The sequence below is a fragment of the Elgaria multicarinata genome, chromosome 2 (genome assembly GCF_023053635.1).
Source record: "Elgaria multicarinata webbii isolate HBS135686 ecotype San Diego chromosome 2, rElgMul1.1.pri, whole genome shotgun sequence".
NCBI classification, from domain to species: domain Eukaryota; kingdom Metazoa; phylum Chordata; class Lepidosauria; order Squamata; family Anguidae; genus Elgaria; species Elgaria multicarinata.
In genome coordinates this window covers 44,246,425-44,271,967 of record NC_086172.1, presented here as the reverse complement: position 1 = coordinate 44,271,967, position 25,543 = coordinate 44,246,425, and the positions used below count along the sequence as shown (strand labels likewise).

The following is a 25,543-nucleotide window of genomic DNA, read 5'->3' as shown; positions in this document are numbered from 1 at the left end:
TATAAGAGCAGCTATTTTGGGGTGTTTAGAGAAACCTCATATGCTTACAATTTTTTGTCATTGTAGGAGAACTCTACTTTCAAGCACTTATGACTTTGGGAATTAGAACAAAGGCAACTCCGACGCTCCTAACAAGTTAAAGCAGGCAGGATCTACACTACATTAGTGGCTGCAGAGCATTTGAATAAAAATTATATTATGTGCATTTTAGTAAAGCTAAACAGCCTTTCATCTCTATGCACTTTAATGAATAATATTAATTCAACCACTATTATTAAGCATTGATAACATGCTATCAGAAAGCACAGATGAAGATGCCAAAAATAGTCAGTGTTACATGAGGATCTGTGCATCAATAATAATACAAATTTATTTGTGTAGCAAAAGCCATTACAAAGAAACAGGACACATAGAAACAAAAGTAAAATACACATTAGTTTATAATAATGTTAAAACCCAACTGTAATGGCTTACTCATCAATACAGATCAGCTTATTGCAAATTTCTCTCCTTAAAATTGCTGCTCTGAAGGCAAACTGGGCCACCTTTTCAGAAACCTGGCGCAATCTGTCCCACAGTAAGAAGTATAAGCTAACACAGTATAAGCTAACACACATAGGCCCTAATCCAGGTGAAGTTAGTTGTTGACTGTGGGAAATCTACACCAAGCAGGATATGACACTTTGAAAACATTTTGAAAGCTGTATATGGAGTGTGTCCTGGGCCCCAACTGTTGTCAGTACCTTTATAAACCATTTTAAAGCAGTAGTGTAGATCCTGCTAGACCCACTAAATTGAGTGGAATAAGTTAGCTGCTTTTGGCTTAGTAAAAATTAACTTTGCATAGGGTGACCATATGAATAGGGGGACCGGGTTCTTGTATCTTTAACAGTTGTGATGAAGAGGGAATTTCACAAGATGTCATTTGTATGCAGGCAACACCTGGTGAAATTCCCTCCACCACAACAGTTCAAGCTGCAGGAGCCCTTCCCTCTAGTAGTATAGCTCCTGCAGCTTGTACTACTGTGATGAAGAGGGAATTTCTCCAGGTGCTGCATGCATACAAAGGACACCTGCTGAAATTCCCTCTTCATTACAACTGTTAAAGATACAGAAACCCTGTCCTCCTTTTCATACAGTTACCCTAACTTTGCATAGATTTGGCAGCATCCAAAAAAAGCTGTTTAAGTGGGATAAGTGAACGTGAGAATCCACAATGTTTAGTCCAATTGTCTTTGGCCCTCAAATCCAACTACTCTACCATTAGCAATTTGTGAACTGCAGCCTCAGATTTTAAAGCTAAAGGAAATCGTATTAAACTTTTGTGTGACTTTCCTTGAAAAATGTGCAGTATTCTTCTGGATGTCATAAACGAAGACTTCACTCCATATCTAAAATAGATTCCGGAGCGGTGAACATAAATAATAATAAAAAGATTAAAACAGTATATTAAAATTATTCATTTTTAAGACAGAATACCAATAAAAACCATGGCTGGTCAGTTAAGGAATGATGCATCCAATGCCATTGGAGAAATAAAATGTTTTGCTCACTTACTCACAACCTATTGATGCATTACTGTCATTTTGGTGATGAGAACTGTTGATCCACACTATAGTGTTATTCACGCATGCTTTGTTTGGGTCTTTAAGCTCTTGTTTCTCAATGTCATATTCAATAAATGTGTCCGTCATTAGCCCAAAGACAAGCAACATGGCTGGCTGTGCCGCTCCATGAAGTACAGCACAGATGCCACCCAAACCCATCATCAGTCTCTCGTACGAAGAAGCAAACCTAAACTGTGAGAAAGAAGAGGTAGAGGAGTCTGACGTGGAATTTCCCCATCATTCATTCGTCTACTAACAGACCATTATTTTTTCCAGACGGTGCACTTTCGAAACTATTTCAATATCTGCAAAATAAGATAATTGGAGCAAAAAGAGCCTATTGATCAATACATGGAGAGTGACAGAAGTTTTTAATCTTTCTTTAATTTGTTGCCAGAGCTCTGAGGGCAACATACATAATAAAAGGAAAACCAATAGTATCAATGATAAAACCCAATAAGAATCTCTGGAGGGTTGTATGAAGAATAACAACACAGTGATTTTGCCAGAAGCATTCACTACAGTGATCGAAAGTGGTGGCGGGCAGGGGGTAAATAGAGATCCATTCCCTAGTAGGTCACTGCATGATTGGAAGCATCAGCAAAGGCTTCTGACTCCCAACAGTTTGCAATAGCAACAACAACAATACATTTTAAATTAGGATGCTGAAACAAAGAAAGTTTGTGGGGAAAACATGGCTGGATTTTTGAGTGAAAGCACTGTGAGCCCAGTTCTGGCACTGAAAACAAATTCCTGGTCTGAGGCACCCTGACTTTTAGTTCTTAATTTGTCCCAAGCTACAATTTTGCACCTTTTGCAGTTGGTGGATGTCAAGGTTTTAGTAAAAAGAAAAAGGGAGTTGTTCCCAAAAGTTGGACGTCTGCCAACTTCTGAGCTAAAAAACCACATCAGCTGCAAGAAATTTAAAAAATTCGCAACATTCTTACCAGCTGGAAGAAGCCAACTCGAATTTCACTTTTTTCCTTGCCCGATGTCCTTAAAGAAAGAAAAATATACTGCTTTATAAGAGTACACTTTTTGTTTGTTTGTTTCAGGTGTGCTAGGGTCAGATCTACATCTTCCGCAGCATCACACAGGGGAAAATCACATCTCCTTGTATCAAATCATTACGAATGAGGAATAAAAAGCAATTGTACAGAAAAGGGAATTTCAGCAGGTTTTATTTGTATGCATGCAACACCTGGTGAAATTCCCTCTTCATCACAACACTCAAAGTTGCAGGAGCTCTGCCCTCTTTTGCATCTGGTCAAGAGGGCAGGGCTCCTGCAGATTGAAATCGCATTTCCTTGTGTCAAATCATTACGAATGTGGAATAAAAACGAGGAAATCGCTCTATGAAAACGGTATGGATTGTGCCCCAACAGTTATCAGTGCACTTCAATACCACTATAAAACAGTAGAGTAGATTTTCCCTTTGCCATTATTATTATTATTATTATTACTATTATTATTATTATTATTATTATATTATTTCTTACCCACCTCTCCATTTTGATTGAGGCAGGAAACAACAGTAAATATAAAATACATAAAACTGAATTAAGAAGATATTATACATCATAAACACATCGTAAAAACATGCTAAAATTCCCCTGGATAGGCCTGTCAGAAGAGAACCTCTTCATAGAACCAAGGGATTGGCTGGGACTAAAGGTAGCACTGTCCTAACACTACTAGATCCTGTTACCCACATATTAACCCAGTTAATCCAATCCAGTGGTCAAAATATTTCTAGGATCTTGAGAAGCTCATTGTTTGATTTTTGTTCACAATTTTCAGCCATTGTAGTTGCATTCTTGAGAGGCATCATTTCATGGCATTCCCTAAGCAATATTTCGCAGATGCCTGGCTACCATAGTATATTTCATCAGCCTCTCTCATCTCATCTCGTTAGTATTGATTGATTGACTGATTAATAAAATATTTGCTAATATAACATATTAAAATGTTATGTCCTTTGTTACCTTTCATAGCCTATGACAAGGAGATGGGCCAGATCTACACCAAGCAGGATATAACACTTTGAAAACGGTTTGAAAACTATATATGGAGTTTGTTCTGGGCCCCAACAGTTGTCACTACTGTTATAAACTACTGTTTAAAGCAGTAGTGTAGATCCTGCCATGGTTTTGGTACCAGATCCTAAAATTAAAGAAGAAGATTGCCATTCCATGTTCAGCTATAGATGAACTCTATTTTAATCTGCTACTGCAGTTCAGGAAGGAGCCTGAAGCAGAGGGGAAAAGACTGACCCCATTGCACAAGGGAAGTGGGTTCTTGGAGTGATGAAGCAAGTAGATGCAGAGACAAGCAAAGCTAACAGCCTAATTTGATGGATCTGTTTGCATCACCTCAAGGGGTACAAGCAGTGGTTCGTAATTACTATCACTGAACCATGTACTGGAATGGCACCAATGGAAAACCCAAATGCGATTTTATGTGGCTACGTTATTCTGACTAAACGTATAACCTATTATGTAGCACACCCATGGAGCCTGTGTTGTTCTGTCAAGTGGTGAAGTTATTGTCCCGCACTTGAGCAGAAATCTGTGGTAGCAGGGAAGTGGTAAAATTCCCCTTTTCAGGATGCATTAATAGAATCAGAATTTCCAAGTCATGGAAAGTCATAGTTCCACTGTATCCAGTTCTGGGAATCATATTTCAAGAAGGATACAGACAAATTCATACAGTTTCAAGGGAGGACAGGAAGATGCTCAAATGGAGAATACAAGTCATATGAGGAAAGGTTAAAAGAACTGGGAATGTTTAGTTTGGAGAACGTTGAGGAGAGCCATAATAATAGCACTCTTCAAATACTGCCACATAGAAGAGAGCAAAGACTCAGTTTCCAAAGAGCAGGACTAAGTTGCTGCCATCGCAATAACTACACATGTCATCTGATCTTGCTCCTATTTTAGTGGGGTCTAGGCTCACCAGTGTCTTAGCACTGATTCGAACTTTGCTTTTTAAATCTGGGTATAAAAAGGACTACACTACTGCTTTATAGTGGTATTAAAGTGCACAGATAACTGTTGGAAAACAATCCACATTCCATATACCGCTTTCATAGAGCTATTTTCTGCTTTTTATTCCACATTCGTAATGATTTGACATAAGGTGTAGATCTGGCCATGGCCAGTGTATGGAAAACAAGGCCTGTGAGGAAATATTTAAGGAACTGGCTATGGAGAAGTGAAGACTGAGGGGCTGAAATAGCACTGAGGATTTGTCACATAGGACAGGACAAACACTCTGCTGCCATGGAGGACAGGACTAGGAGTGTCATCACATGAGAGAAAATCATATTTGCTTATTGTTGCTTCTCCACCAGCGTGATTATCCCTCATTACTTCCTCTTTTGAAAGAGGAAGTAAACAACATGCACGTGGCGCATTCGGTTAGCCGTTTTGATCATGCTGTTTCTCCTGCACACAGCAGGAGATAGAGGCAACTTCTGTCTTTAAAAATAAGTCGGACTTACTGGGGTGTATTTTTGTGGCGCAGAGAAGGCTAGAAGGGGTGGAAGGTACGTGGGAGGTGGACAACATCATGAGAGGGACCCGTGAAAATGCGTTAGTGCCCAGTAATGCGTGTGCAATAAAAATGGTCGTCTGATGGAGCTCTAGATCTGCTGGGCTTAAATTACAGCAGAGTGGAGTTTGGTTGAACGTTAGGAGAAACGTCTTGATGGTTCAACAATGAAACCAATTACTTGTGGGAAGGGGCCATTCCCTTGCTGAAGGCCCATGAGTGGTTGTTCTGGATTTCCTGCATCAAGCAGCTGGTTGGACTAGATAGCCTACAAGGCCCCCTCCATCTCTATGATACTGTGATCCTCAACATGTGGGTAGGATGATATAGACAACTAGCTTACTAAATGGATATATGTGGACCCATGGTTGGCTGCATTATGCAGAGGCACGATGGTTGGTTCAGGCATTGGGTCAGCTTTTGACAAGTGATGACATCTATGTGTAGGCTACTGGATTTTGGGATCAACATGTTAAAATATCTATTTGTATGGGCCCCCTGCCCTTCCAGGGAAAACTTTCAAGGAATGAATGAGTGAGTCCAACAATTATTCTACTAGAAGAGGAGCCAGTTTAACTTACTTGTTCTCCTTTGCATTGTCCTTTGAAGAAGTCTCTTTTTTTGAATAGAAATACCTGTGAAAGGCAAGGCATTCCTCACGTGAGTGCTCTTACTGTGCCTGGCTCTGTACATCACCATTGTACCATTATCCATGGAAATGAATGTCTCATCTTGGTGCTTTGTTTCGACTTAGGTTTCAATGAGAGCATCATTTCTAAAAGAGGCATTATTTGGGAATATTTTTGAAACACAAGAAACCAGAGTTTACTTTGAATAGGCTTGAAATTTACCGAAAAGAGTTCTACAAACAAAAAACCAACAACAAAAAAGAGCCAAACCTAGTTTTGGGGGCGTCGTAGAAGGGCCCTGGTTTCCGCCCTCCCCCGCATTAGTCCACATAGTGCCCCTCCCTCTGCTATATGCCAACTCTGATCCAAAACACAGCTTCTTGGAAATGCAATCGTTGATTTCAGTGGAGCTTCCTTTGAAGTAAGTGTGCTTCTGATCAGAGCCGTTGCCCCAGCCTGTCCATTTAGCAAGAAGAAAGAGGCTTGCTTCTTAATGGTACTACGAAAAGATCTGAAAGAGGTCTGCCTTTTCTAAATGCTTCGTTATTTCAATTCGTAATATTAAACTGCTAATAATTGATCTGGATCAGGACCCTAGCATGGGATGTTAGTGGGGGGCATTTTATGATCTGGACTGGGGGCCCTGCTCCTACTCCAGAGTCAAGAAAAATATAAAAGGACATAGGTGTTAGACATGGATTTAAGATGATGTCTGGACCTATTCAGGGGGGTGTCTTCATGGTGCTGGGTTGGCATCTCCTCTCCCTCAAACTCCACGCTTTCCTTCTCCCAGGGCAACGGTGAGTATCCTGGAAGAAATCAGCCTGGTGGACTGACTGGAATAGTGAATAAGAATAGTCCAGACTGCTACACTTTGCTACAGGTCCCTCTTGTATATACTAATAGTGAACTTAGGGTTTCTCTAGATTAAGCAAAAAATCCCCCAACCTTACTGGGCTTTCTTCTTCTGGAGTCTTTCTGGGTTTACAATGGACTCCTTTAGAGGGTGGGCATGTGATTTGGAATTGAAAACTTCCTTTCTCGGCAATGCTCTATACGTTCAATGAAACATTGCCTTCTAGTGACTGTATTATAGTACTATGCCGGCATTATACACTGCCAATATGCTGCATTAATTTTTATTTCAGCTTATTTCTGATCTTTTTGAAAATAGGATAAAGGGGGAAGATGTCCTGGAAATTGACGATAACATGTAAAGGGCCTGCAAACTTCCATGAGGGACCAGTCACAAGTGTGTCATAAATTGCTCATGTACAGAAGTCCTAGTATGCCGCCTTGATTCCCAGCATTGGGGGAAAGGCAGGTTAATAATAATAATAATAATAATAATAATAATAATAATGCTTATCCTTATGTAGCCAAAGCAGTATGCTCAAGGAAACCCTAAGATTTGTAGAAATACAAAATATCTTCATGAAAAAAAATCTAAAAAACCTTTTTAAAAAACCCTAAACCAGTTCAATAAGGGTTGAGCATGCTCGGTGGGCATAGAAAGCTGAATGTTTGTTGTGGGATGGGTGGGTGGTGAATGGAGTTTCCTGGAAAGAGGCATGGCTTGCTGAAATCTGAAACAGAAGTACTGGACACTGTAACATTTTGTTTTAGCTCCAATTACAACCAAATATTTCACCTGGGAATATCTGCATTACTTACTCTGGTTTGCTGATGCCATTATCTGTTGGGAAACAAATACATCCTGTAGTTAACGGTCTTTGAAAACACACACATACACACACCTCTAAGATGCATGTGCTTGATGAAACAATCCCCATAGACCTGCTCATATAACTTCTGGTAAGATCCAGAACAGACAAAATGTTGGAATGATTCTGATTGCACATCTGATCCCCCTCAAAACAGGTTGACCAGATGCAAAAGTGGGCAGGGCTTCTGCAGCTTTAACTGTTGTGATGAAGAGGGAATTTCACCAGGTGCTGCCTGCATACAAATGACACCTGCTGAAATTCCCTTTTCTCTACAACTGTTAAAGATACAGGAGCCCTGTCCTCCTTTTCATATGGCCACCCTAGGCAGGAGTGCTCTCTTAACAGAACTCTGTGAAGGGGAAGCTCCCACCAGCAGAACCTTAGGATCCAAGCCAATGAATTGATTATGCAAAAGCATAAATATTGTGTGGACTGATGATACAACAACTTGTCACAATTCATTTATTGGGAGTTTTCAGCTTGGCTTGAAACACAGGAAACCATTTCCAAACCATGAGCCTGAAATGCTCTCAACAAATGTGAATTGAATAGGTTTATCAGTCAGTGTACAAAGCCAAGAACTGTCCAAAATGCAAAACATCTTACGTGATTCATTTGACTCAAAGGCGCGGTTGTCTTCTCCAATTTTCTTAATGCTGAACAAAGTAACTGGTTCGGGCATGGTCTGCTTCCTCATGTTTCTGCAAAAATGAAAGGAATTGTGACCAATGTTTTGTCTTTTCAAGGCACATGACAATTTTTCACAGCTTTGGCAATGCTCTCATTTATTCTCCTTTGACTTCACTGAGCCAAACGGATTTTCCTGTAGAACTCAGTAAGCCCATGTGGTTCAGCCCCATTGTATTGTTTATTTGACATATTGAAAACTCCAACCTTCAGTCTGACAACTTCCAGGAAGGCTTGCAATCAGAATTTATAAACCAAAACAAAGCCAACACACATACTCCCCAAATTTACAGTTAACAGCAGAGCAAACCAGCCTAAATCTTGGCTTGTGGGGTTTCCCAGCCAATCATGAGGGACAGTCCTAGGCAGGATCTATACTACTGTTGTAAAGCAGTATCGAAGTGCACTGACAACTATTGGGTCCCACGACACTTTCCATATACCATTGTCAAACTGCTTTCAAAGTGTTATATCCTGTATGGCGTAGATCTGGCCCTAGGAATATACAGCTGTACCTGCAAAGTGTTCTTTGAGATAAATGCTGTACAGCAGCTGCAGGAGAACCACATCTGGGAAGGGGCTAGAATGTCAGACCCTCATCATTCAGTAAACACATGAGGGGGTTTCCATAGGCACAGGCCTCTAGTCCCATTATGTGTTTTGATACTTTTCAACTTTACATGCATTCCATTAGGGGCGGGCAACACACGGCCTGCAAGCCACACACATCCCCTGTGGCTGCCGTACTGCTAAAATTCTTGGTGGGGACAGGGGGAAATAGCAGTGTGATGCCAAATTTCAGTGGCAAACCACTATGGAATGCTAAAACAGCCATATTTAGCTTGAAAACAAGCTAAAGTTAGCTAGGTTAGCCTTCTGTAACTGTTTACCACTGAAATTGGGCAGAAAACCACTTTTTTATTATTATTTGCCACTGCCGCTGAATTCCTGCAGCAGCAGGAGTGCAGCCCACGGGAATGTCGGGGCAGTGCAAAATGGCCCTGGAACCTTTTGAGGTTCTCCACATCTGCCTTCCATTCTTCAAGGGCTCACTATGTAGTTTAAGTTACAAGGAATCAACAGCGGGTGAAGAGCATCATAAGGAACTCACAGCCAGGAACACTTTGGTGGTGTTACTGATATACAAATCTACATTTCCCCTCCTTTTCTGAGATATGTAACTAACTGAAGTGTGGCAGTGGTTTAAAGTATTTTGATGTGGATTAGAGGTTTCTGCCACAGGAAAGGAGAGTAAAGGGTTTTTTTGGTCCCCTTCCCTGTGCCAACCCAGTGTAAACAATAGGTTCTTTCTACAGTATATATCAGGTCTTTTCAAACATTTTTCTGATAGCCAAATTTCCCTTCGACTCATTACTAGCTCCCCTTTTCCTTGCTTTGGGAGCCCTCTTTGGCCAAGAACACAGGACTAGGGGGTCAAAAATAAATATAATAATCATTCTCTCTATTACTCAGCTTAGAGCTCCTACCTTAGGCTGCACTTGCCTCCCTCAGAACTCCCGCAATCTTCTAGAGGTACAGTTGATTGACTTTAGGAGTCTTTAAAAAATGCCCACCACCACCTTGTATTATGTATTATTGCATTTATATCCTGCCTTTTTTCCTCCAAGGAACCCAAGGGGGTGTACATAATCCTCCTCCTCTCCGTTTTATCCTCACAACAACAACCCTGTGAGGTAGGTTGGGCTGAGAGTCTGTGACTGGCCCAAAGTCACCCAGTGGGTTTCCATGGCCGAGACTAGAACCCAGGTCTCCCAACTCCCAGTCCAACACTTTAGCCACCACCCCACACTTTATTGCAATGCCTCAGCTATAGAAACGTCTGGGAACTATTTAAGTTTCTGCTGTTGGGGAGACTAAAGGACAGCAGTCTGTAAAAGTAGACTAATCTTTAGATTGTGACTGTCAAGTATGATGAGTGTATAGAAAAGAGCAGCAGGTGGTGGGGATAGATAAGGGGGAAATGGTGCAAGGCAAAAGGGTTGGCCCATTTCCCTCAGTTCTGATGCGCCAACCCAATTCAGAGACCCTCCCCCACACTCCACCCCACACACATCTGCTTTTAAATAAATGCAGCAAATGCACATTGAATCAGGTGTTTTTGAAGCAACGTTTCAAATTATTACTTATTCTATATTTCTTAAACCCCCTAGTAACACAGAGTTTCCTAAAGGAAACACTTGGAGGGGGGAACCCCAGTTTAATACTTTTCACGATGCAAGCTCATTTGCACCCCCAGTGACAGCAAGAACATGAGAATCTGGTCACAAGATATTTTGAAAGCTCTTGTGGTCACAAGATAGTTAAAAAAAATTTTTTTAAAAAAACTGCTGAGATACAGATGCTGATGCTGTCTCATCCAAAGCTAAAATTGTAACAAAATTTTACTTACCAGTGGAAGTTTTTTTAAAAAATGAAGAAACGATGAAACGAGTTCCAAGGATCCAGTGAAGTGAAATTAGCTAATAGTTTGTTCCTCCTTTTTCAACATCTATCAGTGTTCAGCATAGTAACCCATTTATCAGGATTTAAGCCCATAAATGGTCATACACTATTTACACACAGGTCAGTAACCCTGTGGTCAGCAGAGTTATTTGACATCCCCTGTAGAATTTTTAACCTGATTAAAATTATCATGCAGCTGAACAGCAGGATTGCAACTGCAGACGCTCTTGGAGGATACTGATTATATAGACCCATTCCAGTCTAGGTTTCAACCTGCTTACGGAACCGAATCAACCTTGATGGATGACATTTATTGAGAGAAGGACAGGGAGAACGGCACCCTGTTAATTCTGCTTGATGGCTTTTGATACCATCGGCCATGGTATCCTTCTGAATCAATTCCATGGGATGGGCATCAGAGGCACTGTGTTACATTGGTTCTGGTCTTACCTGCAGGGCCAATTTCAAAGAGTAACTTTGGCTGATTATTCCTCAGCCTCTTGGCAATTGAGAGATGGGGTTCTGCAGGGCACCATCTTGTTCCCAATTTTGTTCAACAGCTATATGATGCCACTGGGAATGGTCATTAGGGGATTTGGAGCCAAGTGCCATGCTGTTGATACACAGCTCTATCTCCCTGTGGCATCTGAATCAGGTGAGGCTGTCCTGGTTCAGTGCCCAGACTCAGTAATGAGCTGGATGAAGGCCAATAAACTGAAGCTGAGTCCTGGCAAGACAGAAGCCCTGTGGATGCTTTGTTCCCAAGTCTGGGTGATAGCCCTAAACAATGAGGGACTAGGATATCTGAGAGAGCACCTTCTCCCTTATCAATCTGCCCAGACACAGAGGTCATCAGAGGGCATGCTCCTGATGGTTCCCCATAGACCTACAGCTCCATTGGAATGCACCAGAAGAAGAGCCTTCAGTGTGGTGGCCCCTTTTCTATGGAACCCTGGAGATCAGGCAGGTGCACACTCTGTTGGTTCCATCACCTCCTCAAACATATCTATTTCAGGAAGCATTCCTTGACTGACCAACCACAGTTTTTATTAGTATTATGTTCTTAATTTTTTTTTAATGCAGAGTTTTATTTTTTATTTTATCTTTTTACCTTTTATTGTTCACATCTCCAGAATCTGTCTCGATGTGGAGCGGCAAATAAATAAACAAATAACTAAAACTTCCTTGTTATTCTCAAGGAATTCGCCTACCTTCTACCATTTCAGTAAGGCAACGTTATAATAATGTCTGATTAGAGCTATAAAATGAAGTGGGAAAGTAAATTGGGCTGAGAAACACTCTACTTCCCTCACTCTGCATCTGTGCTTTTTGTGTGTGTCTTCATTGGAATGAAGACACCGGAGACATGCATGAGATAAAACTTCATTGCAACATCAGAAAAACGAGGCAAACCAGAAAAACAGATGAAGCGTGGGCTTCGGGAGACCTTAGTAAACCACTAAAACTCCTCCCTACGAGTGATTTTAGCCCAGCTCAAAGCAGTGCTAAGCCCTGAAAGGGATCTCAGCTTCTCATTGCCTGTTCGCCTCTCAGGCAAATTGAGTGAGCCCCTGCTTGCCCCTGCACATTGCCGCTGGCTGGCAGTCAGTCAGCGTGAACCTGCATGCGCCAAGGGCTGTTCCCAACCCAGGGCACCCTCAAGCCAGATGGCAATGAGAACGGGTTGATTCAACATCCTCTCGCCTTTCAGGTGCCTCACAGTGTTCAATCAGGTAACATACCTCACCTCCCTTCATACCCGCACCACCAGCCCCTAGATGGAGCAGTCAGCTGGCGGCTCGGCTCACCCCACCAATCAACTTGGTCATGAAGGCCTATCTGCAGGTTAGGGATGTTGGCTGTGGCAAAATCCATCCCTTTTAGGGCTCCCCAAGGGACCCTCATGGTGCCCCCGGCTCGGCTTGTCTTTATGAACTGAGCTGGGGGCTCATTCCCCAAATCTGGAAACTTCCCACCTTTTGCGCAAGATTGTTTCCCCAGAAATTATGGGCATAATTTGCACAAATTACAGTCGCAATTTGCAGAAAAACCCTCTTGTATAAAAGTGGGAAGTTGACCCTGCCGCCGTGCTCAACCCCCTCATGTTCTCTTTCCGGTGGGCATTGGCAAGGACAGTGTGAGAGGCTGGAGCATGGCGGTGAGAGTTTTCCCTCCCCACCACCGCCTCCTGCCGCTGCCACTGTGCACACACCCCTCACGCTCTCCTTGCTGGTGGGCATCGGCAAGGGAAGTGCACAGGGTTTGTGCAAGGCAGCAGTGGTGGAAGTCTATGAGCTGGCCCAATTTGCTCAGGTCAAGTCAGGGCAGCTCATAGACAAGTGAGCCGAAGTATGGGCGGGAGGGGGGGCCAGCTTCCAAAAGCTCAGCGGACGCGATCCCCTGGAAGGATTCATCCCACATCCCTACTGCAGATCCTCAAGGAAAATCGCACATCCTTTGTCTGATAAATACAACCTATCATCACAATAAACTGATCATGCAGAATGTGTGGGCACGGGAGGCAGACTCCCCCATTTGTGAACAGCCAATTATTTACATCACTGTTAACCCCTCGCCTGGCCCAATCCGTTCAATTGGGATGAAGAGCTCCCCGCCACATGCTTTGCTCCAGCTTCTCCGACTAGACCAGGATTACACCTGGGCCTGAAGTTTTAAGCTATTGGAGATCTTACCTTATCCAGAAATTAAAGGCCAAACCCATGGACCGAATCAAATCATTTCCACCCAAATGAATAACCAATAGATGAGCAAAGCGTGCACACCGCTGGGCAGTGTAACCACAGTAACAATTTGGACCATTTTATATCACGCTGCCCCTCTCACCAGATAGAAGCTGATCCGCCGAAAGACAGCTGTGATCCAGAAGTTGATGGAATGACCATCGATGACTACTCCAGCCAGGGCAGGTCAAGGACCACAACCTAAAAAGAAAGAACATCCATCAGCAAAAAATGCCAGCAATGCTGAAATTGCTTCAAAACAAGAACAAATGATAGTAAATGCTGCAAAATCTGTACACTAAGCCATGGTTAGGCCGCCAAACATTTTGAAGCAAATGGTTAGTGAGTGTGTTTAAACCGTGGTAATGTAGCCACCATGGTTAGGAATGGTTTGCACAACACACCAAGGCATAAAGTTTAGCTCAAAGTGCTTAACCACCACGGCTTAGCAGGTCATCTGAACAGGGTCTATGAGAATAGGATAGTGTAATGTTTATTACTCAAGATCTACCAGACCGATATTACAGAGTTTTCTTTCAAGCAGTGCAGACATGCAGAAAAATTTGCAACTCCGGAAAAGTTCAAAACTCGATTTTTTTAATAACAATTAATTTCCTCCATGCCAATTAGGTGGGGCAACCCCTCCACTAGCAGGACAATGGACAGCCCTGCTCAGTCAATCAGTATGGCACAAAGGCGGGCCCTGAGTGCAGCTGTGTGGTTAGGCTGTCACAACCAGCAGGGAGGGGGAAGGCGACACAAGGCCATGCTGCATGCAGATTCCAAAGGGGGGGGGATTCACTATGCATGATCCAAATTTGCATTATTCATGACCCCCTCTGTGGTGAGGGGACTGAGGGGCAAAAACTTGGGAACGGAGCAGGACTACTAGCATCCATGGTAAAATGGGCTTTATGCTAGTTGCTAACAGAATGTTGGGAGTAAAAGGACCTCTCTTATCAGGTGAGGGTGGGGAAATCCATGACTACCCCTGAGTTTTCCTAAGTCTGAAGTCACCTGAAGTATCTGACCCACCCTCCCATTTAGCTTCAAACACCAAAACTGACATTAGAATCATAGAATAGTAGAGTTGGAAGGGACCTACAACGCCATCGAGTCCAACCCCCTGCTCAATGCAGGAATCTACCTTGAAGCATACCTGACAGGTGGTTGTCCAGCTGCCTCTTGAATGTCTCTAGTGTGGAGAGCTCACAACCTCCCTCGGTAACTGGTTCCATAGTCATACTGCTCTAACAGTAAGGAAGTTTTTCCTGATGTCCAGCCAGAATCGGGCTTCCTGTAACTTGAGCCCATTATTCCGTGTCCTGCACTCTGGGAGGATCGAGAAGAGATCCTGGCCCTCCTCTGTGTGACAACCTTTCAAGTATTTGAAGAGTGTTATCATGTCTCCCCTCAGTCTTCTCTTCTCCAGGCTAAACATGCCCAGTCCTTTCAGTCTCTCTTCATAGGGCTTTGTTTCCAGACCCCTAATCATGCTCATTGCCCTCCTCTGAACACACTCCAGCCTGTCTGCATCCTACAACAAGGATGATCCTAGGATCAAAGCCATTCCCTTCAAGCTTAACTGCAAAACTGCGTGTGATGATCCGCTAGCGTAGACCACATTGACTTAAACCTGTGCTGCATCTGAATTCCCTAAATTCTCCGATGTGGTTGTTATAGCTGGCTTTTGTGGCAGGAGCAAGGACTGCCAAACTAGCCCATTGGGCTTCTAATTGCCAAAGCTCCAGAGCGCCTGAGGCATAGCATCCTGTTCATCCTGGGCCTCTAAAACCAACTCCCAAAGGCAATGCCAACAAGAGAGGGCATCAGCAATAGCGTTATCTAAGCTTGAGCCACATCTAGCCCAAAGCAAGCTGTTCTCCCGTAAGCAATGGAGCATGAAGGCCCTGATCAAATGAATCACCCTTGAGGAATGGGACATCTAAGTGTTGATAATCTGGATGGTGGCCTGGTTATTACACCACAACCTTACTGTGGAGGTCCTCAACTGGAAAGCCGAAAGGTGAATGGCTATCAAATTTGAGGAAAACTCCAGGAACCTAATGTCTGTTGTAACACTGAGCTCCACCCAATCGTGAGGCCAGTGCTGTGCACACTGATGACCCCCAAAATAAACACCAAAACCTACCACTCCGATCCATGTGATTCAACTTTCAGCTCAGCCTCCAGCAACTCACTTTTCCAAAACGATACCTCATTAAAATGCCCGTGAAGTCCTTCCACATGTATATGTCAGCCCTAGTATGTTCTGGTTTCTGTTCCTTGGTTGTTTTTCAGTAAGTAGGTCATATCATGTCACTGATTTTGCTGGAACCTCCTTTTGTATCCAGTCCCTCTTCTAACAGTCTGATGTGGCAGAAGGCATGTCTCATTGCTTCCAGCAGCCTTCCTAACCCAGTTGAGCCATTGGAATAATAGAGTTGCAGAGTCCAGTAGCACATCTGGAGGTCACCAGGTTGGGGAAGGAAAGAAGTCCAGTATGACTCCCTTCCAAGTAGGCATATGTAGAATGGAAGCTTTAGGTCCATGAACATCACACTTCCCTTTTAGCAGGCTGCTGGGTTGTAACCTAAAGAAGTTGCATTTCCCATTAACAGGCTGTGGGATCTGATGAGAACACGAGAAGCTGTGACCACATCACCTTCATAACATCTAAAAGAAAATGTATCACCTCTCAGGAAACATCAGGGTCAGATCAAGGCCAAAAAGGCCCTGATAACAGGCCAATAGCGGGCCCCTTACTCAGCCCCCAATGCTAGATGGGACATTTGTGTGTGCACACACAGCAACAGAGACTGGTCTGGTGCCCACTGCAGCTCATGGGGCAAAGGGCAGGACAGCCAATGTTAGATGGAGCTAGGCTTAGCCAGATTAACCAAAGGGCTAAGGGGGCTTGAGACCCTGACCCAAGGTACCGGGGGGCACTACCACCCCAACCCAGTCATATTCCAGCAGCACCGTTTTCTTCCATGGTGCGCCACTCTTTACAATGCACCTCCGTGAACTACTCTTGCTTGCAACAAACAAGTAGGGCAGACTCAAAGGGCGGGGGCTGCTGTCATGGCTGACATGGAAACAAGTGATTGGCAGCACCAGCCTGGGCTGCAATGAGCTCTCATTGGGGGCTGCGAGATTGATAACTTAAGGGGAGATGCAAGCCAGCCAACCTGTGTCCTCCCACTCTATTGGCATGAAGAAAGTCTTGTGTCACCTTGCCTTGCCTTGCCTCATCTCTCTTTCTTGAAGATATTGTTATCATTGTATGTGTCACTTATTCACCGTGCACACAGTCTCGCTCTGACTGAGTCACTTCTGAGTCTCACTGATGGTGCGCTCCTGCTGCCGACTGTGGTCCACTGAGTTAGCGCATGTGAGTTATTTTTGCTTTGCTTGCTCACTTAATTGCTCATCTCGTCTTGCTTGGGTGTTCCGTGGGCGAGGGAAGGTGTCACCTGCCTTGCCTGCCCCAGCTATGCCAACAATGCTGCTTTTTAAAGCACCATTGCTGTGCTTCATTTACCAGATAACGAGCGTCATCAAACAAGTGGATTTTCGCATTTCCCTCCCATCACTATGGCCTCCTGCTGTTGTCCCACAATAGCGACGGTCTCTTTATACGGGGAAAGAGGAAGCAGCAACAACCACATGGACCATTCAGGGGCCGTTTTTATTGCGCTGCTTTTCCTGCACACAGCAGGAAATGGCGGCACATTCCATTTGTTTAAAAGAAGACAGATTAAAAGGGGTCTATTTTGCAATGGAAAAACAAGTGGGAGGCACGTGGAAGGCGGATGTCATCGTCTAAAGAATGCACAAACATCCATAAGTGGGCAGTAGCGAGCGATAAAATGCTCATCTGATGACGCTCACCATCACCTTCTACTCATAACCTTCCCGTATTTCCCATCACTGCTTCCATCTTTTTTCTTAATGCAAAAAATCTATTAAGTCAGAATAGCTGCACTGGACCTTCTGATTACTAGCACTAAGAGAACTCCGTCTGGAGATGCATAACGACAGCAGAAGAAAAAGACAGACCTAAGAACTGCATCTCCTGCCATCTCACAATGCCAAGGCTCCATATCTAAATCAGCATTATCCAATCTCTACAGGTCCCATCATAAGAACACAAGAGGAGCCACGCTGGATCTGATCAAGGGTCCACCTTGTCCAGGATTCTGTTCATACAGTGGCCAACCAATTGCCCATGGGAAAACCCTAAGCAGGACATGCATACAACAGCACCCTCCCATCCAAGTTCCCCAGCAGCTGGTGTAACATAAGCCTACTGCCTTGGAGATTCAAGGTAGCGTATAGCCATCATGATTAGTAACCATTGATAGCTTTATCCTCCATGGATTTGTCTACACTTCTTTTAAGGCCATCCATTTTGGTGGCTATCACTATATCTTGAGGTAGCAAGTTCCGTAGTTTAACTATGCACGGTGTGACGAAGTACTTCCTTTCATCTGTCTGAAATCCCGCACCAATCAGCTTCAGGGTTGGATATTTTTTCGTGACCTGCTGTGATGGAATATTAATTCCGTTTTAGAAAAAAAATGCAGTCTTGGGGGTTGCAACAACAACAGTGCAAAGAGAAGTTTTATTTGTATGTGTAAAAAGCCCCTCCTCTCCCCCTCCAGATGATGATAGGCTACTCTAGATTAAGGGGACATCGCCTTGTCTTACTGGGGCTTTGCTTCTTGCTTCTCTTGCACAATTGCAATTACATGGGTGGAAAGGGGAGACTACGTGGTCTATAATTGAAAACTTCCCCTCCTCTTGGTGCTCATAGGTTTGAATGGGACAACCCCCTTTAGTGGATGCTTTATAATGCAACTTTGGCTGCATATGGTAGGAAATCTTGCCATATTTTAGAAAAATTGGGATATCTAGGTTTTTCTTTAGGACGGAATAACCAGAGGAAGGTGTGGGAAACCTGCAGGAGGTTAACATTGTCATCAAAAGGACCCGCAAACTTCCGAGAGTGGTCAGTCATGAATGTACTTTATTTTGCTCATAATAAAACAACCATCAGGTTAAAAACACAAATACAAAATATAGTATAAAAAGCACAACCAGGATAAAACCACGCAGCGAAATTGATTTAAAATACAGAGTTAGAACAGTACAATTTAAATTTAAGTTAAAATTAAGTGTTAAAGTACTGAGAGAATAAAAAGGTCTTCAGCTGGCAACGAAATGGACCTCTCTGGGGAGCTCATTCCACAACCGGCGTGCCACAGCAGAGAAAGCCCTCCTCCTAGTAGCCTCCCACACCTTCTTTGCATGACAAAAAACACCCCAGTAAGTCTGACCTATTTTTAAAGACGAAATTGCTGCTATCTCCTGCTGTGTGCAGGAGGAGCAGCGGGATCAAAACAGCCCACTGACTGGGCCACGCGCACGTTGTTTACTTCCTCTTTCAAAAGAGGAAGTAATGAGGGACAAACGCACGGGTGGAGAAGTGATGGTAAGCAATTGCTATTTTTCGTGTGTGATGACGCTTGAAGGGGGAATTTCACCAGGTGCTGCAGGCAGACAAATGACACCTGCTGAAATTCCCTTTTCTACACAACTGTCAAAGATACAGGAAGCCCTGTCCTCCTTTCCAAATGGTCACCCTATGGTTGGATGAAAGGGGCACGGCCATTTGGCGAACTCCAGAGGGTCTGACTGGGAGCCCAAGGCAGGATCTACACTACTGCTTATAACGGTTTATAATGGTTATGACAACTGTTCAGGCCCAGGACACATTACATATACAGTTTTCATACTGTTTGAAAAGTCTTCTATCCTGCTTGGCGTAGATCAGTGGGCCAAACTTGGCTCACTAGCTTGCATAGTTCTGCCCTGTTGCCCTAGCCATATCACCAGTTTACATAGGAGCTGCCTAGATGGCCTGCATGACCCAGGCTAAAGGTGTGAACAGAGCTGAGGCAAGCAGCCTGTTCAGACTGGACTATGCCTATATTAGTTGCACTTCTGTGCAGAAGGAAGGGTCTCCCAGGCAATGGAGAGAATCAACATTTGGGTCATGGAGTATCAGGTCTGAGTTGGCAAAGATTACACTCACATGCAATGTCTTACTAGATAGAAAAGCACCACGTCTAAAGGTATTGGTTGGAAAGGGAGCAGTGTTAAACAGAGAGAACAATGAATCGCTCTCAGGGCGTATCATTTCCTGCCAGCTCTCTGGAATATTGCATCACATATAAGCATTTCTTTTTCCAAGGTGGTTTTTATCCAGGCACAACTGATCATATGGTTACGTCATGTTTATCAAGGGGAAACAGCTTTTGGGTGTGAAATCAACCAACAAAGTATATAATTCCCAAGTTTCCCTCCTTCCCACCGACCCGAGCTGAAAAATGCCTGTGCCATTAGAAGCTAAATGACTGGTAGAAATTAAGCAGGTGACATGACCCAAAGGAAAGAGAGGTAAAGCAAAAGGCAAATATCTGTCTGCAAAATTTCTTCATATCGCATAAGGGGCACAGGAGTCCTACCATAAAAGCACAGAAACTGGAGTCTTTAACAAACCGTACTGTTTCTTGCTACATGTGCAGAATCGCTTGATTCCAACTGTGCTGAAATTTGATTACTGGATTCAGACTCTCCACAAAGCTTGGAAACTTAATGGACTCATTCATCACAAGGCTCTTCTGTATTAATTGTACCCTGAATATTCCAAATTAGGTTGAATGTGGGAGTGGGGCGGGGCTGAATTGGGGGGGGGCAAAAGAGAGTCAAAATCACTCCCCCCTTTTTGACCTTTTGCTGCCATCACCTGTTTTGTAGGGCTGGCAACAGTCCTTTGGGTGCTCTCCTCAGGAGCTATCTTTATTTCCCAGAATGCCCCATCTGTGTACCGCTGAGAGAAGCATCAGTACAACCCCCACCCTTAAAATTTGAAGAAATAGCTCAACCATTTTACCACACAAGAATGGGGTGTGTCAAAATGGGGGGGGGGAGGCAAGAGAGAATATCAGCTCAACCCTACATATCTCCATTGTAGAGCTCTTAATACAGGCATGTTATCAGGTTCTCTCCTATGCCAAACAAAAAGAGGGAAGATATCTGAAGCTTGGGTTGTGCTTTATTTTTTTAAATTTATTTGTTACATCTCTGTACCACCCAATAGCTGAAGTACTCTTAAATGTAATGCGCTGTGACTCGGTACAACATACCTACTGTATACTAAATATAAATATCTGCTATTAAAAATAATTTTGAAATGCGTTTGTCTTGATGTCACCCTGGAAAGTACACTTCTGTCTTTATTATTGAAACAGATGGCAAATAAATATAAAAGCGACATAAAGAAAGCCAGGCCCAAAGTAAATCCAATGTATAACAAAACGTTACTATTATTGGCTCTTTCCTTATTACCTGCAAAGTTATAAAAGCAATTTTAGGCTAATTTATTTATTTTATTAATTTATATCCCACGCTTCCACTTACAATACAATTTTCAGGGTGAGTTGTGAAGGGAGGAAGTAGGGAGGTTAAGAGGGGTGACTCCAGAACCCCCCTCTCTCCATTGCTCTGTGGACAGTAGGGATTGGCAAGCTCAGCTGGGGTCTGCCCTGCAAGCTTGCTAGGCCGCGTGAGCCTTTGCCGATCCCTTGGCAAAGCATGGTTTCCAGGACCTCCAGAAAGTGCAACATTCCTCCGACCACGCCATTAGCGCAGCTGGAGGAATTGCACACTTTCCAGAGGCCCTGGAAAGCATGTTTTGTCTCCCCCCAACCTGCAACAATCAGGGCCTTAAAGGCCCTTTTAACACAAGGTTACCTTGCGTTAACAGGGCCCTTAAGGCCCCGATTGGCCCAGTGGGTGAAGGAAGAAACACGCGTTTTCCCAAAGGCCATTAGAGGAGAGAGAGAGAGAAAAACCAATATCCCCAGCCTTGGGGAAATTGCATATTTTCTCCCACTATATTAATGGCATCCGCAAAAGGGGCAAAGGGTGTTCCCTGGAAGTCAGGGCAGACCCACACCCAAGCCCTCTTGAAGCCTTGTGAGCACTCGGGCACAGGTCCACCTAGCGCCAGGTGGGTCCGCCTGAGCCCACGAGGGCCGGACGCAGAGGCATCTGCTGTCCTTGTAGTCCCATGTGGAATTTCGCAACTATGCTAGCGGACAATAGGCAAACAAATTGCCCAGTAGACCGCCACCACCCTCCTTAATATCCAAACTCAATTTGAACCAGGGGATACTCAGACCTTTCAAGACACACTTGGGGCACGGAAATAAGGGTTCCATCTGACACCCTCTATTTCACACCCCAAGGCCAGAATTCAAAATAGTAACAAAACCAAAGCAGAAGGCTCTGGATTTAGCAATGTGCTTAAAGTCCTCACAAGCTTTAACATAGATGTGAAATTAGGAATAAGGAAAGGGGAAATAGATGTGAAATTTACTAACAATGGGTATGGGAGAATTCTATTAACAATGAGGAAAGGGGAAAGTATACTAATATCAGAGGAAATCAAGAAACCCAAAGCAATCAGAAAAAAACCCTTTAAACAATGAACTTTTGGAAGCAATGCTGCAGACAAAATGATAAAGGACTACCTACCCTATACTTTAACGGAATAAGGGTCTTCCTATAAGTCAGGATCCAAAAGTTCCCAGGCCAGGCCCAAAAGCAAAGACTGAAGATCAAAATGAGAACTACATTGAAGACCAGATTCAAAGACAAAGACCAAAATGAAGACCCAGGTGAAGACTAAGTAGAAACAGTACCCCCCCCTCCAGCTTTATACCCCCCAGGCTCTTGAGCTGTATGACGTGAGCTTCCATAGCCAATTACTGTCGCTGGATAACTACTACCTCAGCTCCGGGAGGGGGGAGTGAAAAACTCTCACTCCAATCCAGCTGAAATCAGTTCATCTCATTTTGGCAGAAATTCAGCTCTGACCTTGAAGGCCCGGAGATGAGAAAACTTTACAATAATGCTCACGGGTGGTTTTAACAAGTGTGTGCCAGCTACTCCTCACGAACTGTTACCAGCAGCAAAATCTCAAAAAGAAACTTGATTTCTTGACACAACTTATACTTTATAATAAAACTATACAAACACCACACATTTCAGTTGTGGTGGTGAGATGAATTTTGAACTAAGGGTGCTGAGCATGACAGTCCCCATATAGCTAAGCCCACAAGGAGAATCCAGAAATGCAGGCAGCTGTGTTGATCCATATTAACAAACCTCTTTTTATCTACTTCAGGAGCAGGTATTTTGCAAAGCTAATGAAAAACACCAGGCCACCCCAAAATGATTTGCATTACAGCAATATATTGTTGCTGGGGAAATTTCTCATAAACTGGAAGGGATCAGGGAATCATAGAATAGTGGAGTTGGAAGGGGCCTATAAGGCCATCGAGTCCAACCCCCTGCTCAATGCAGGACTCTGCCTAAGTGGGGTAGCAGATGATCTCATTTTGCATGCTAATAATAATAAAAAAAGTCCTGGAGCTTTAACTCCTTGGAAGCCCCTTGCTCCACTACAATACTGCATTTCAATCAACTCCATCAAAATGCAATCATAGAAAAGAATTGGCTGAAAAGGTAAGCAATTCTTCCAAACTGTTACTCATTCACACTAGAACTGCGTATGAAATCCAAGCAGGAAACACACAGCTGACTCACCAGTTAAACGAATACACATATGGAATATAACTCATTTATGTAATGAGCAGTCTGACTCACAGATACAAACAAAACCTGCAACTTGTTTATGGCTTGAGTCAGAATCGATTCGCTGGGATATCCTAATTCATAATGTCAAAGGTTTTCCTATGCTGCGGTAATATATTTCAATTTTTCCAACTCGAGGAAGAAGACACACAACAAAACAAACACAGAATGAAATGAACATCTGGAGTTGCCATACTTGTGAGGAGTCCTCTCTTGAAGAGCAGTTTGCCATAATATTTTCTTCAGTTGAGTAAGTACCAATTCCATTGTTGATGTCATTATTTTACTAATTGGTGTGTGCCATGTGCCAGCAATTCTCTGGTTTAAATCTCCACAAATGGAATTCACTTGGGCACCTTAAGCAAAGAGCCTCCTAGCTTCATCATCACCTGTAACACGGGGACAATTGTGTCTACCAAGAAGAGTTGTTGCAAAGATAATAGTGCATGTAAAGTATTCTGATAACTTAGAAATACTGTCATATAATTATTAAATTGTGTTATTAATTATTCTAACCACTATTTATTGTTGTGGTTAACCTCCCTTAGTATGCCAGAATTATATTCTCAGTGTATTCAAATTACTGTGATCTGTTTCTAATTTGGTGGCGGTGGAACAAGGACTTTCTTTTCTGATATTGCACGCTTTCATTATCTAGAACCAGATTATGAATGGTCTAGGGTGGTCTTCTCTCCATTTTATTGCCAGAGCTCCCATGGCTTTAAGAGTTGGATGACAGTAAGAAATTAAACAGATGGGCTGGTTTCCCATGTATTGCAGCAATGACAAGAAGAACTCTTCCAGTTAAATTTGCTTGCTGTGCAACTCTTAAAGAAAAATAGTCTCACAAATATTGGCAAGGACCTGCCACTGGCTACCTATCAAGACCACAGCTTTCCAGGAAGGGACTGTAGCTCACTTGTGGAACACAAGCAAAGCATGTGAAAGGTTTTGTAGCATCTCCAGGTAGGGCTGAGAAAGAATCCTGTCGGAAACCGTAGAGAGCTGCTGCTAGTCAGTGTTGACAATATTAGGCCAGACGGCCCCCTGGTCTGATTCAGGCTAAGCCAGGTTCCTATGTTCCGAGTGGTCAGACGAAGGTTTGGTACCCAGGAAGTCTTGTTGCTACCTGTGACATTTTACTTAGAGAAGTGAAATGATGCACCTGAGACAGTGCTAACATTTATAATCTCCAAGTGTCCCATCCTGACACACTGTTCTGGGCAATTGTGTGGGGTGTGTGCTATGGTAGAGTTACTAGGGGCTGTCTTCATGGCGCTGCCAAACCCCACAATATCACTGGTGCGGGGTGGCAGCAAGTAGTATAGATACAGGGAGGCAGAGTGGGCTTTCCAGTGGCCATTAGGCTTGCAGGCCCGCCCTCTGCCCGGACGGCAACCAATCAAAAAAGGATTATGTATTTTCATGCTAACGTATTTAAAAAATATTATCAAAGTTTGGGGAGAACCAACTGTAAGACGGGAGACGTTCTTAGAAGTTTGAGATGAACTGAATGTAAGACTGGAGAAATGGGAAACTGAAATTGACAGATTCATCCAACCATAATGATCAGAGACTACTCCAAATGGTCAGGCATTGCAGTAGCTCTTCTGCTGGTACCCACCAAAAGAAATCCCCAGGGTTCCAGTTAGCTTGGCCTAGTCTCTCCCGATGGTTCTATCTCTGGGCATCTAGGCTAACTGCCCAAGTCTCTGGGTTGCTGGTCACTTGAATAGCTGTGACTGCTGCACCAGCCCCACTGCTACATTTGCCCCCACCTCCTCTGCTTTGTCCTTCCTGGAGGCTGGTTTCACAGTGCCAGGTTGATGCCACCTCCCTCCTCAACCCTGTGCTTTCCCTTTCCCAGGGCAGTGGTGGGTAATCCCGTTGCCAAGGAGGGAGCGCAGGGTTTCTGGGCAGCCATCTGGGTACCAGAGCTGCCCCCACCCTCTTCCTGGTGGAAGGTGACCAATTGCAGGTCACCTTCCACCAGGTTCCACCCCAGGTTGGCCCAGGTTGGCCACTGAGTGACGTTACATTGCAGGAGTGCCGTGTTGACGTCACTCCCTTCAAAAATGTCTGGATAAATCGCCGACTTTTTCAAAATGCAGCATCGCGGGGAAGCCCCACGTTGGCTGCGAACCTGCACTTGCGTTGTCTAACCGATGGGGCACAGATCCACAGCCACCACGGGGCTTTCCCCGCATGTAGACAGCGCCCCTGTTTAAAACAGAGTGCTCACTGTTACCATGCTGTTCTGCTTCCTTTTCTCATTCTTCCGAATCAATTGCTCACACGCAGTTGGACTAGAACAGCCTTCCCCAACCTGGTGCTCTCCAGATGTTTTGAACTTTGACATTCACCAGCCTCAACCAGCAAGGCCAAAGGTCAGGGATGCTGGGAGTTGC

General features: G+C 43.8%; 1 protein-coding gene across 2 annotated transcripts in view; it reads right to left on the bottom strand.

Moving 5' to 3' along the window:
* Window positions 1-25,543, bottom strand: part of ABCB11 (ATP binding cassette subfamily B member 11) — a 120,155-nt gene that overhangs the window by 62,064 nt on the left and 32,548 nt on the right. The window contains exons 2-7 of one of the 2 annotated variants that reach the window (XM_063116428.1): window positions 13,510-13,607; window positions 8,122-8,216; window positions 7,463-7,484; window positions 5,741-5,794; window positions 2,555-2,603; window positions 1,558-1,799 (exon numbers count right to left, since the gene is read on the bottom strand). In XM_063116428.1, the coding sequence (XP_062972498.1) occupies window positions 1,558-1,799; window positions 2,555-2,603; window positions 5,741-5,794; window positions 7,463-7,484; window positions 8,122-8,212 (458 nt within the window). In that variant the 5' untranslated portion in view covers window positions 8,213-8,216; window positions 13,510-13,607. Of the gene's footprint in view, window positions 1-1,557; window positions 1,800-2,554; window positions 2,604-5,740; window positions 5,795-7,462; window positions 7,485-8,121; window positions 8,217-10,612; window positions 10,720-13,509; window positions 13,608-25,543 lie in introns of those variants that run through there. The other variant, XM_063116427.1, reaches the window with a different exon arrangement.